The sequence below is a fragment of the Puma concolor genome, chromosome B1 (genome assembly GCF_028749965.1).
Source record: "Puma concolor isolate L17-30 chromosome B1, mPumCon1.1.hap2, whole genome shotgun sequence".
Taxonomy (NCBI): Eukaryota; Metazoa; Chordata; class Mammalia; order Carnivora; family Felidae; genus Puma; species Puma concolor.
Window position 1 is genome coordinate 162,774,005 of NC_141670.1, and position 14,759 is coordinate 162,788,763.

Here is a 14,759-nt window from a genome sequence, read left to right on the forward strand (position 1 = left end):
GGCATGATGCTGTGTTTTAATGACCTTTCAGCTCTGTGTGCTTGATAATAGTAATTTCCCTGCTCTATTTGTAACCATCCCAAGGGCTGGAGACAGTGTCTAAGAGTAAGACCCCAGTTGTTTGTTTGTTTGTTTTGAGGGGTGGGGGGAGAGTAAATGGGATTGAGTCTCCTTTAATAATTGATATAGTGGGCAAACTATTTTCCTGAACCCTGATATCTATAGCCTACAATATCCAGTAATTTTCAAAAACTCACATAATTGTTTATCTGCCCTAGAGTTAGTACCACCATAGTCTCTAATTTAGTTATAATGTCCCTTTCTAGCAAGGGAGTAAGGCTTTCTGGTATTATCAGGAAAGAATGAGAAAAAAATTAGGTTTTCCCACATACATCCCAGGGGCTGAGAGAAAAATTTAGTTAGTTTTCTGGAGATGCCTCTAATTGTCATGCTGCGTTTGGATAGTTGGCCTGGAGTGGAAAGGAGGACAGAAAAGATAGCTCTAGTGTTAAGAAGGAAATCAACCAGTTTTCCTTCTATATTCAGAGTTACCCGAGGTTCTGGGTTTCTGATAGACAGTTGGTTTAGGGGAGCCACCGTGAAGAGCCCCAGGACCTGGTTAGTCCCTTCCAGGGACACTGTTTATCTGAGCCGTCACAGATAGAGGTCCCCGAGGGCATTCAGATTTCCAGTGTTGTTTCCATACAAGGGGCATGGCTTATGGGGTTTTCATTTTGGTTGTCCCCTCTGAGGATGGTCTCATTTTAGTGCTCTGAACGGCCATATAAATGGCACTTGGTGCCAGGACCTCGGGAAGTCCAGTCTGACATAATGTGTAAGGCCACAACTAAGGCCTCAGATTTCTTTTTTAAGCCTGCTTTTCTGTTTTGTTTGTAATATACCCAACTGGCAACTAGTAAGAGCTCCTCCAGGGTCCCTTCAAGGCTAACAGCCAATTTTCACATTTTTTTTTAATATCTAGGGCTGATTGAGTGACAGATTTGTCCTTTAAAATCATCTCAGCCTTAGAGGTGTCAGGGAGATAGCCATATATTTAATGAGAGCCCCCCTCAATATCTCCAGGAAGGCCATTGGGCTCTCATTTTGTGTTTGTAAAATAGTGGCTAAGTTAGCAGAGTTTAAGGGCTAAATCTTAGATTTCCTTACATTTTTTTAAAAAACATCTGTCTCATTAAGAGTCTGATTTCACAAAAGCATTATATCTTTCTAGGTCAACTCAAAAACATATGTAATATTCTGCAAAGCCTTTATATACTTATCCGATCAGAAAATTTATCTACATCTCTTTTTATCTGTCTTACACTTTGTAAAAGTTTTTTCCTTCTGGTATTCTAGCTTCTTGTAAGGGAAACATGCCTGATACATTACAGGGAGGGCCTGGATAAGGTGGGTAGCAGGGAGCAGAATTGTTTTTTGGTGTTGTTGTTTTTTTTTTTTAATATATAGATTGAGGACCCTAGGAGGAGGAGGTTGAGGTAGGAGACTTCCCTTCCTCCTTCTTTAGGTCTGTTTTGGATACAGGTAAAGGGCCCTTAATTGTTTCCTCTCCTGATTGCTGGACTTTAAATTAAGATCTGCCTTACATTGTTTACATATATCTTGATTTTTTTCTTAAGGCCCAAAAACAATGAACATGGAGGAATTCGCCCCATTTCCCTTCACATTTGCAAAACAAGTCCACTTGTAGGGTAGTATTGCCACTGATACTTCCCTCTGGAGGCCAGGTTCCCTCTTCCAGTTTGCACTGGGGCCAAGCCTTTGGGCAAAAGAAAATGAATCATAATGCATTCCAAAGGAGTAATGGCCTTGGTAGGGGAATTACCCATCTATAGGAAAAAGGAAGAAAGTTGTCCCTTATCTCAATTTCCTATAGCTAACCAGGAGAAACCTCATTTCCTGGCTCTGCATTTTGGCTGGCTATGCGACTGGCAGCCAAAAGCCCTGTCAGTCTCGCTGAGGTGCTGGGAGTAGTCATTTTTACCCAGGCTTGACTCTACCCCTGAGAGCGGACCTGGTCTTTACTTTTTTTTTTTTTTTTTACTCCTCCATTTCCCATCTGTAGGACCTTGGGGGTATGGACGGTGACCAAGCAAAACTTTACTGGTTGTCATAGGATGCACTAATTTTGTTTTGGCCCAACAGTAACTTACATATTGATCATTGGCCATTGAGGGAGGGGTTAAAGGGCCAAGGTCAAGGTCAATTCCCCTGCCTTTTTCATCAATGCCCACATAAATATGTTTCAGCCATGTGGATATCCATTTTTGGCAAACAGTGGTCTAAGTTTAGTAAAATGGCTCTCATGTATCTTAGTAAAAGCCCTTCAAATATCATCCATGCTTCATATGGCATAGGCTTCCATTCCTCTGCTAAACAGGAACAACACAAATGGGGAGGATTTGGAGACTGACACCAAGAGTATTGCCATCATTTTCCCAGCCTTTGGATCAAAGGAGGAGGAATTTTAATCTTAACCCTGGGTGCTTTTAAAATCCATTTATTTTAACCTTAGTCTGTCCTGACCATATGTAAAATTTCTTTTTAAAGATTTTCCTTCACAAACCTTCTACAACTTTTCTTTGCATTTAGATTTTGTCCCAAGCCATTTCTCTCCAAATAACCAGGCTCATTTAGGACAAACTTACGTTCTTTTACCTTCAACAAAAATATATTTCCATTTCTTATATCTTTCTTTCATATCTTTTACTTTTCTACATACAGAGTTGCTTTTCATATTGTTATTAGTTTTAACTACATTTAGCAGAATTTTAACTCTTTGAAACCTTAGTCTCTAGTGAAAACTAAGTAGTAACCAATTGTGGACTCTATGTTACATCAGAACTTTTTAAATGGCAAATTTATGAATTCATTAAGCACAAAACATGTTTTTCTACAGTTCCAAATATCCTTCGCTTTTTTTTGCAACAAGTCAAAAGCACAGACCTGCATCTAGTAATTAGTGCTTTAGCTTCTTATCTCGTTATATATCCAATGAATTCAATCTCAATTTATCATGCAAGCAAAACTTTAACATTCTAGGTTACCAAAGACTTTGAAAGCTATCTTAACATTACCCATGAAAACTTTGAGACTGACAAAATTAACCATCACTTTAAGTCATCCTTTTGTTAACAAATTGGAACAGAGATAACATGAGCATATTTGATCTGCAGCAAATCTAGGTAGAATAAAAGTTTGTTTTTTAATGTTGATAAACATTGTCTATCTCAAACCAACAAACTTAAATTAGCTTAAACACTGAATACGTTTCATTTGGGTCCATGTAAGACAATTTGTTCCCCAGTGTTAACTTTTACCTGGACCTTTGGTGGGGAAATCTGACATCAGTGGTCTTCACTCCTTGACCTCAAGGGTGGGAGGAAGAGCTGATGGTGAGCCATTGAGGAGCCAGTGATGCAGGCCACCCCCCAGATGGTGCAGAAAAGGAGGGGGAAAGGGAACCTGAAGAGGAGAGGTGCCAGCAGAAGGCAGAGAAAGAGATTTCCCAATTCTAAGTCTTGTCAGCTCAGACAGAGGAGCAGTCTCCAGGTTTCTTTTGTTTTGTTTTCCCCCAGTGGAATTAGTCAGTCAATGTCAGTACGGAGAAGGCAAGGGATTTCCCCAAAACAAAGGAGTTTTGGCAGCTGCCTGGGAATATTCCTTAAAGTCTCCATTCTAAGGTAGACTAACCAGAGACTGTTGGCTCTAATTATCATAGTCATTGACCCAGGAAATGAAGGAGACACATGTCCCCATACATAGTCACATGGTGACTCCAACCTACCACCCAGCGCCCAATGCCTTAGAGTTGCAGCTTCATTCCTCTTCCCTTGCGGAACTACTAGGGCAACTCTGGGAGGTGATCAGGCTCCCCTTCTGCCTCTTAGGGGCAGGTCTGCCAAAATGAACCCCAGGTTCTTACCAGTCTGACGGGCGCTCCCCGAGCTGGTTCCTGGGCCTCACAGGTTCCGTTGGCACACATGGGGTCCTTGCCCTGGCACGCCAGGAGGGCTAATCTCCTTCCAATCAAGCGGTCCACTGGCGTCAGGAGAGGCTGCTTCTCCCGGTGCCTCCAGGTTCACATCCCTGGTGGCGAAGGAGGTGGAAATGCACTATCTCTTAATCCCGGACGCAAGCCCCCAAGTAATGTAGCAGGATTCTCACACAGAGAGTCGTGACACCCAGGTTTTTCTTCCCAGGAAACAACTTTATTCCTGCCGGCACCACTCAGGGAAGAGAGTTCATATGCAAAGAACTGAGCCCCAAACGCCACGTGGTGTAGTTTTTGAAATATTTTTTACTTCTTTGTCTCCCATATATGGTAACACACAAACATGCAGTCTGATTAAGTGGTCTCATGTTACAGGGTCGTGAGGGATGTTGTCACGTATGCGTATAGCCAGGTTGCCTTGAGGGGTTTGTTTTTTGTTTTTTGTTTTTTCCTTAAGGAGCGGACTCCACCACAGGTTGAGCATCTGACTCTTAGTCTCTGCTTGGGTCATGGTATCATGGCTCATGGGATTGAGCCCCTTGTGGGGCTCTGTGCTGACAGCAGGAAGCCTGCTTGGGATTCTTCTCTCCCTCTGTCTCTGCCCCTCTCCCCATGCGCGCTCTCTCTCTGTCTCAAAAATAAATAAATAAACTTTAAAAATTAAAAAAAAAAGAAAAATTAACAACAAAAGTATAACTTCAATATCCCATCTGTTTTGAAAATAAGTAGCATTTTGGTAAATAACCCTAGGCTAAAGAGGAAATTCCAAGATGGTTAGAATTAAATGACATAAAAATATTATAAGTCAAAATTTGGGGGTGCCTGGGTCAGGCAGTAGAGCATGCGACTCTTGATCTCGGGGTCATGAGTTCAAACCCCATGTTGAGTATCGTTGGACTGTGCTCAGGGCAGACCAGAAGTGCCTGGGAGTAAATGCACCCACCACTGAGAATACCCCTCAGTTGGTGACCCAAAGGAATTGGTGGATCAATACCTTAGCTGCTGGTAGAGCCATCTTCCCTCAGTTGGGATACTCTGAGGTGTGTTCTGCATTGGTTCCCAGAATTCCCTAGATAGACTGATTCCAGTTACCCATGGTGGTAATCTGCCTGATGACATACACTTTATCAAATTCCTTCTCTTCCCTGCTTGTCTCCTCCACTCTTCTATGAGTGTTTTTTGGGTCATCTCCCAAATAACCTACTTGTATCCACATCCTTATCTCAAGGTCTGTTTCCAGGAAAAGCCAAACTAAGACGGAAATGCACATACACATAAATAACTCTCAATAAAAGTAACATTAAAATTCACAGGGAAAAGGACAGATTATTTGGCAAATGGAGGTTGAGAAGCTTGCTTGCTATATGGAGAAAAAGAAAACTAACACCCCATTGTACTGTATATAAATGTAATGATATACATTTTGTAATGTATATAAATATCAAACCACTGTGTTGTGCACCTGAAACTAATATAATATTTTATGTCAATTATTCATCAATTAAAAAACACCTAAGAGGTGGGCTCCAAGTGGATTAAAGATCTAAATATAAAGTGTAAAATTATAGAGTTAATAGAATCTATCTTTTCTATTAGGAAAATATCTTTGTGAACTAGGAGCCAGGAATGCCTTCTAAAACAAAATTTCAGGGGCACCTGGGTGGCTCAGTTGGTTAAGCATTCAGCTGTTAGTTTTGGCTTAGGTCATGATCTCACAGATTTGCATTAACAGTGTAGAGCCTGCTTGGGATTCTCTCTCTCTGCACTTCCCCCATTTACACTGTCTCTTTCTCTCCCAAATAAATAAACTTTAAAAAAACGCACAAAATTTCCAATATAAATCATAAGGCCAAAAATACGATAGTAAAGATTTCTTTCAAAAGGACTACATTTAAAAAGGAAGAGCCTTTGAATGATGTTGGCTATGTCTAAAACTGACAAAGGATTAATTTCTAGACTATCTAAGAAACTCTATCAAACCAATTGGATAAAGATAAGGCTCTAAGGCAAAAGTTGTCAAAGGATAGAACAGACAATTTACAAAGAGGAAACCTAAAAGGCCAATAAGCATGTAAAGAGATGCTCAGATTCATTAGTAACAATGAAATGAAAATCAAGACAACAACAAAGTGTTACTCTCTACCCATTTAGATTGGCAAAAAAAAAAATTGAAATCTAGATAATGGCAAGTGTTAGCAAGGATGTGGGTTGTACACACCTCATGCATTATTGGTGAGAGTGTCAATTGGTGGAGACATCTGGAAAGCAACCTAGATATCCCCATGATCTAGCATTCCCTCTCCTGGGTAGATAGCCCAAAGATAACTTCAACAGATTCGTAAGTGGAGGATAAATACGAGGAGGTTGATTACAGCTTTGCTTGAATAGAATTGGAGGAAACCCCGCTGTCTATCACTGGGGAGCGGGAAAGGCAACAAGCGTGTTGTAGATGCATGTGTAGATGCACATTATAGAGTATTCTACAGCAGCTAGGAGCAACATACTAGATGTCCCCAGTAACATGGATAGATTTCAAAGTATAGTGTTAAATGTAAAAAATAAGGAAACACCATGCATGCACACCAAATAGTAATACAGATTTTTCAAGAACATAAACAAATGAAGGATACACATCAAATACATAAGAAGAGTTGCCCACGAGTGGATGAAACAGGAGTAGGAAATTGAAATATAAAAGAATAAATAAATAAATAAATAAATAAATAAATAAATAAATAAAGCAGGTTCAATGATGATTGTGAACTAAGAGCTGAGGAGAATATTCTGTTCACCTAAGCCACCACTAACAAAATACATAAAGGAAGAGATGAGATGGATAGTAAGTGCCAAGTACTAAGTAATCTCTAATAGCATAAAAATTCATAAAATCAATTATAATGTTCTCTGCCTTAGTGTATCAAAATACATGCTAGAGGCATATAAACAAGATGAAGAATAATTTTGACAACAGACATTAATGTATAATACAGAAACATTTATTTTAGCTTGGAATTATCTATATTTCTGTGGAAAATCTTTGAAAAAATATTTTAGATGAGAAAGCTGGGGGAAACCTCAAATAGAGTTGTAAAAGCACTATAGATTCTTTTATAGAAAAAGATATTTAAAGAAATTAAGATGCTAAAACATGCACTTTTCTTCTGGGGGTTTTAAAAATTACTGAGCTCTTCAGACACTAGAAACACATCCTTTTCAAACCATTTACAGAGACCTAACCATTTTCAAACAGATTCGTCAATGGATTTTGCAGAGTTCTCAAAAGCAATTAGTGGCACTTAAAACCATTAGGGCCACAAGCTGAGTAAAATGAATAAATGCTTATCCAAATGGAAAGTGGGTGAGCAATGTTGCTGTGCCTTTTAAAGAAAAGAGAACAAAGATTGAAAAGCTTTGCAATTATCTCCCAATTTGATTAATTGGTGTTTTCTTTTTCTTATTTGGATATTTTTATGCAAACAACATTGATGCACTGATTCATCAGCCCTTAGGTTCAAGAGTTTGCTGTTTTTGGACCCGGGCACCTCACCCACGCAGCAGCCTGGTCTGCGGGTGGACAGCTTTGCCTTTGAGCATGTGATATCTGCAGCTATCTAAGTATCACAAAAATGTTACTGGAGGAACCCGTTCCTCCTACCCTCTAAGTAACTGAGCAAACTTAGCAAACTAAGTAACATTTGGAAGCGATATATTAAAGCATTGGTCACAATTCAAAGCTTTAAAAAAGGTATTTTTTGCCTTTCCCCTTTTTGCCTTTCCCCTCAGTTGACTTCTCTTTTTATTTTGTTTTCTTTCCATAGGTTCAATGCAATTTAATTAAAGAATATTTATCGAACACTTATTCTGGGCAAGTTAGATATGGCATAACCTCCGCCCTCAAGAAGTTTATCACTGTGTGTGTGTGTTTGTAGTCATGATTCCGGATTTGTATGGCATGGAAGAGGGAGGAGGTGGGTGGGCACAAGGAATGACTGGAATAGAACAATTTCCTAAATATTTGTGGCATCTAGAGAAGATAGCAGGCTCTGTGAGGATAAAAGGAGAGAGACATTAAGCCTTTGCTCTTATATGATACTGTATGCCTTTGTTATTCTCTAAATTAGAGAATCATATATGTAAAAATTTTTTTTTCAACGTGTTTTATTTTTATTTTTGGGACAGAGAGAGACAGAGCATGAACGGGGGAGGGGCAGAGAGAGAGGGAGACACAGAATCAGAAACAGGCTCCAGGCTCTGAGCCATCAGCCCAGAGCCCGACGCGGGGCTCGAACTCACGGACCACGAGATCGTGACCTGGCTGAAGTCGGACGCTTAACCGACTGCGCCACCCAGGCGCCCCGAGAATCATATATTTAAGTACATGTTCACTTGGAAGCAGTAAGGAGCATGAGGAATTATGACCAAAGAGTATGATTATTCCCCCTTCAGTATAGTATAATGATGGAAATTAAATTAAACTGATCAGCAAAGAATTCTGAGATGTTGACCATAAATAGGACTCAACCTAAATCATCCCAGACAGACACAAATCAGTACTGTTTTTTTCCAGTCCCATTTTAAAAGGCCAGCAAAGAAATAAGCTCCAGACATCCAGCTTAGTGTTTAACTTTTGCAGCACAGTTAGTTTAGTGATTAATATAAATCTCTTATAGTAGTTTAAAGTCTTTCAGTTTTTCTCTTAGAAAAAGAGATAAAGGCTGAGAACAGCTGTCAACTGTAGTTCAATAAACCTTTTTTTTAATCTGTAAAGATTTCTTTATTGCTACCACAACTAACATTCTCTACTTCTATTACTATTACAAAAATACAACAGTATTTTATTGTATTGCCACCTCTTTTTTTCATAAAGACCATTTGATATCAGATTTTATTTATAAAATTCAAAATGTCCCTCAGTTATACAAAACACAGATGATTGTGTGAACATCCATTTCACGGTAACTTCCATCAATGCTATAAGTCAACTACAAACAGTATCTCCATTTAGATTTTCCTCATATATATTATATTGTCCTTAATCTTCAAAGGAAAAACAGATATGCATGAATCCCACCACAGGAAGAAGAGTGTCACATTATCTTTCATGCAGCAACAATCATCACATGATTTCCCACACCCACTAGGGAAAACAGGTATTTCAATGAAGTAATTTGAGAGTAGAAATACATTAAAATTTGCTAGTTACAAATGTCAAATAAGGTCAATATAAAAAAGCATGTTGTAATTAATTATACCTGTCCAAAAATCCATCCCCTTTATCTTTTGAAGCATGCTAGCAAATACAGTATCTAAGCATTTAACTTATATTCCTTCTCATACTCTGGCTTAAAGTAATGTCTGAAAGGAGTCACTGACTTACTGCTTTCTACTGTCAATCGTGACATTTATTGATATTTGATGTTCAACTAAATACTTTTCTAAATTTTTATATCTCTAAAGTTATATTCCTTTATGCACTCTGGTGTTTTCTAAGCTGTGTATTTACAACAAAGGTCTTTCCTCTTTCATCACATTTCCAGGGTTTGAAGCTGGTGTGCCTTTGGGGATACCAAATAATGACTAAATTCCAGTTAAAGGCTTTGTCATTTTCTTTACATTTTATGGTTTCTCTCCTGTATGGTATCTATGATGGTGAATAAATTGTGAATTCCATCTAAAGACTTGCCACATTCTTTATATTTGTAAGGTTTCTCCTCAGTGTGAACTCTGAAATGGTGAGTAAGGGTTGAAAAGTCCTTAAAGGTTTTACCACATTCTTTACATTTGTAAGGTTTCTCTCTAGTATGAATTCCGTAGTATTAAATAAGGTTTGAGCACTGATTAAAGGGTTTCCAAAATCTATTTTCTTTTTGAGAGAGAGAGAGAGAGAGAGAGAGAGAGAGAATGCATGAGGGGGAGGGACAGATTGAGGGGGGGCAGGGTGGGGGGGGGAGAGAATTCCCAAGCAGGCTCCGCACTGAGCCTAATGCGAGGCTCGATCCCACAACCCTGGGATCATGACCTGAGTTGAACTCAAGAGTCAGATGCTTAACAGACTGAGTCACCCAGGGACCCCAAGGCTCAAATAATGTTAATAAACACCTGAGGAGTCACTTTCCAGAGAACCATGATAAATGTAATAAATGCAAGGAGATCTTTTCTGAAAGCTCAGACCTTATTACACATGAGAGTATCCATATTGGAGATAATCCTTATAAATGTAATGAATGTGGGAAAGCTTTTAATGAGTCCCCCAATCTTGCTGAACATCAGAGAATCCATGTTGGAAAAACCCGTATAGATGTAATGAATCTGGAAAAGTCTTTAGTCAGTCGTCAATTCTAAATAGACATAAGACAGTCTGTACTGGAGAGACACCTTACAGATGTAAAGAATGTGGTGAAACCTTTACTGATTCCCCAATAAACCTTCATTGCAAATAGAATCCTTTCCTGATGCTGGCTTCTTGGTAGAGAACTAGTAGATTGCTGTTGTGTAAGAGTTTTTTCTGGGTGCTATGTATCAAGCTACTTTTCATTTAGCACTTCTATTATCATGTTCATTTAGATGATGTGATTAGACTTACGTGATAAAGAACCACATGATAACAGGGTGCTCCTTAATTTTGAGGCCATTCTTTCTTCATCGCTCGCTCGTTTTTCTCAGGCTGAATACCCAAAGTGTGTTTCTCTCAGTATTTGAAGCATCTGTATACTCTCTGGCGATCCCTATCAACTGTCCTTGGGGACCATTTAGCCCTGTGGCTGGAGGTAAATCTTGGGGAGATCCCAATTCCAGGACTTCCTTAGAAAGTTTAACAGGCTCTTCCTGCCCAGATCCAGAGTCCTGAACTGTCTCAGAACTTAAATTAATGGTACCTAGGTAACTTGACTTTGTAAAATCTACTTCCCATTTTCTGCTCTTTTCTGTCTATTTTTCCAAGGTGTAACTGGCATTTTTTATTTTCTACAGATAGATGATGCCTGTTCGTCTTTCCTGTCCCTTGATTCTCAGCCTCAGGTAATTCCAATTGAAGATGTTTTATAGTAACATAAGCAGTTGTCACTCCATTTCTCCCTTTGGACCCGTCATTACTTTATGGACTTATTAAACATGTCAACACTTTAGAAATTATTACATTATCCGCAGGCAATAATCAGTTCTAGGAGTTTATGTTGTAAGGTCATGCTGGGGCATTTGTCTCTAAGTAAAATAGATTTGCAGATAGTATGCACATATTTTGGAAATCAAAATGCTAATTTCAAAATCAAATTCTGTGTTAGATTAAAAATAATGTGCCTATGGTTGCATTTGGAGGCTCATATCCCAACTGTCCCTCAGTTGAGTTTGAAACCCAGGCAGAGAGGAACGTGAAGTCAGACTTGGGGAGTTCAAAATAGTCAATTTGTGAATGTGGCCTCAGATCTGATGCCCAGAGTGTTTGCTAAGAATTCCCAGACTTTAACTCCAGAATTTAATTCCCAGAATTAAACTGGGGTTAGACAGTGACCTGAGGCCTCCCCACCAGTCGGGTTTGCTGGCACAGGGCAGAGACTCAACCTAAACATCTGGCCAGACAGCTGGCTCTTTAAGAGGAAAGGGCTGAATGTGCCCAGTTTCCTCCACTCAGTTACCTCTCAGGTAACTCTGTCCCCTTCCCACAGCAAAGAGTTCAGAGAGGGTTGGGGAGTGAGGAGTGCTAGTCTAGCTCCTGCACGCGAAGCGTGAGGAGTTGAAAATAAGCGTGTCCTCCTTACACAGCAACCACTGGACTGGACACTGCTGTTCTGTCTGCAGCTCTGCTTCCAGCACAGGTGTAGCAGAGTTAGCCTCAGCGTTCGCTCTCTCTTCATCAGTGTCAACAGTTTCCTGGATGGAGAGGAGGGCTCAGGAGAGGCTCTTGGCTCATCCTCTTTCAGAACAATCAGCAATGTGCCTGGGGCATAACACCAACATGGTCTGGCTAAGGTGCCATGCTTTGTCCTTCCAGAATGTCATCACGGCCCAGGTAGAGAAATGCTGTATTTCTCCTTCCTCAATCCATTTCTCAGTTTGCAGAGGGTCACTTGCAGGGAGTTAGTGGCATTAGATGAAAAAGCAAGACCAGGATCACAAGAGATGACATTTATGAATAATTCAAATTATAGGAGAAGCACTGATGGACATGTAACATATGATGGGTGTTAATTAGCACGTAAGCTTTTGCATTGTATTTAAAATTCAAGAACACCCTCAGAATCATTTCTATTTCTGCAGTACTAAAAGGATGAATTAAAAGCACTCACTCATCTAGACACCATGAAGCTAAATGAAGCTTCTACTGGATTTGGAGACTGTGTACCTTTTGAAGAGAGCTTGGTCAATTTACTATGACATCGTTTACATTCACTAAAACAATTTTTAAAAATCACTACTTTTCGGGGTACCCGGATGACGCAGTCAAACGTCTGGCTCTTGGTTTTGGCTCAGGTCATGATCTCATGGTTTGTGGGATTGAGCCCCACATCAGACTCTGTGCTGACAGTGTGGAACTGCTTGGGATTCTCTCTCTCCCTCCCTCTCTCTGCCCCTCTACCCCTCCCCCGCTCCTGCTCTCTCTCGTCTCTCTCTCTCTCTCTCTCTCTCTCTCTCTCTCTCAAAATAAATAAACTAAAAAAAATTTAAAAATCACTTCTTTTCACATTAGTTATAATTTTATTATTTATATGTTTTTCTGAACAGTGCTTCAAAACATTTTTACCAAATGGAAAATAAAGGTTCACAAATAAAAAATAAAGTATTAAAAATTTAGTATAAGAAAAACTCTTAAAGAATAGTTGTAGCTCCAGGAATAATGGTTTCATGAGAAGGGTGGCTGGAAAAAATACAGTTTGTTTTAAAACTTTTCCCTTCAGGGGCGCCTGGGTGGCGCAGTCGGTTAAGCGTCCGACTTCAGCCAGGTCACGATCTCGCGGTCCGTGAGTTCGAGCCCCGCGTCGGGCTCTGGGCTGATGGCTCAGAGTCTGGAGCCTGTTTCCGATTCTGTGTCTCCCTCTCTCTCTGCCCCTCGCCCGTTCATGCTCTGTCTCTCTCTCTCCCAAAAATAAATAAACGTTGAAAAAAAAAATTAAAAAAAAAAAAAACTTTTCCCTTCAAACTTCGGTCTTGTTGCGAAGCCTCATCTGGCTTCAAAGCTGTGTTCTTGGGAGACGCTACATTTATTCTTTTGTGTGTTAAGAGACACATGACACCACCAGATATATATTTTTTTATTGTTTTGTATTTTATAACATTTCTAAATGGGCCATAAAAGGAAGTTTCAGGAATCTGTTTCCGTATTTTTTATGGGGTGACCTATGTACCCAACGCTGAAGGGAAAACGTGGGAAAGAGTGTATCAGCGTTGGTACTCTTTCTCTCATCCAACTCCCTGGTCACAGGCTTCACAGTCATTGCCAGTGAAACACGGGAATACTTGCAGGTCCGACGACCCAGCTCCCAGGCCACACTTGACCAACCATTAGCCACGTGTGGTATCGAGGAAATGATAGTCTCTTAGAACCTCACTTCCTTTACATACGAGAAGAACGATTCCTGTCCTTCATAACACACGGATGCATTTTAAGGACAAAATGTGAATTAGGTGTATGAAAGTGTTTTGTAAGCTAGTGAAGCACTACAGAAATAGGAGCCATTTCATATTATTAGTAAACATCCCAACAATCTGCATGGCAGACAAGCACATGGAAGAGAACAAAGCAGGCCTCTGATGTGCTGGGGAGGATGTTCAGAGAAGCTGATCCATGACTCCATCTGTATCCCTAACTTCAGCCCACCATGTTAAACATGCACTGTTGTTCAAAGGGTGAGGATATGGGTGGCCCCAAATAATCCTTTCTGACCTATCTCCTACATGAAGAGTAACTTCAGTTGTAAATCCAGCTTTACAGGCCACACATTCTTTAATGCTATTATTGTTAACTAATTGCTATGTACCTGGCACTGTGCTAAGAGCTCTACCTACATTTAATCCTTCCAAGAACTCTCTGCAGTGATGTTGTCATCCCCAATTTATAGCTGAAGATACTGAAGTTTAGAGAGGTTAGGTAACCAGCCCAAGGTGACACAGCTAATGAGTAGAAATGGAACTTGCACTGCCTTTGAGCAGTGACAGGCTGCTCAACTCCACAGCCCACGTTTTTAACTACGAATTAAATTGCTCCCCCCCACACTGTTCCAGCTCCTTGTTACTTCTAACATGCATTAAGTAATCAATTGTTCATGGTTCTAGTGTGCTAAATTCTGTGCAAAGCAGGTTTCGCCCCTGCTTGTCCATTTGTGTTAGTCCTCACCACACCCAGCCGGCTCCTAACCACAGGGAGCCCTGCCCTACTTCTGTGCTCAGATGCTTTGAAAAACCTGATCCTGGGGTGTGCAGTCAGCAGCCTGGAAGGGTGGTAACTCCGATGAGGTGCACCATGTGCGGCTTCTTTCCCTCCAACTCCCATTGTTTGCAAGCACTTGCAGGATTTTCAAATTAGCCACTAATGAGTAATATTCAGTGAAGCTCACAGCTTTGGCATGTAGATTCAAACTTTGCTACAAGCTGGGAGGAATAATCCCTCTTTTGGCACTGTTCTAGTTTCTCTCAGTCATACAATTTCACGGACTCTTAGAAAGTATGAGAGAACTATGTATCTGGACCACCGTGGAAGCCTTAATCAGTGCATATATACAGTACATAACATTCCCCCCCGCCCCACCCCTGGTTG

General features: G+C 40.2%; 1 protein-coding gene across 7 annotated transcripts in view; it reads left to right on the forward strand.

Annotated features, from left to right (window-relative positions):
• Positions 1 to 14,759, forward strand: part of NMU (neuromedin U) — a 38,031-nt gene that overhangs the window by 10,818 nt on the left and 12,454 nt on the right. For all 7 annotated transcript variants that reach the window (XM_086705034.1, XM_086705033.1, XM_086705032.1 and 4 more), the window contains exon 3: positions 10,982 to 11,029. In XM_086705034.1, coding sequence (XP_086561160.1) covers positions 10,982 to 11,029 — 48 coding nt within the window. The remainder of the gene's footprint in view (positions 1 to 10,981; positions 11,030 to 14,759) is intronic.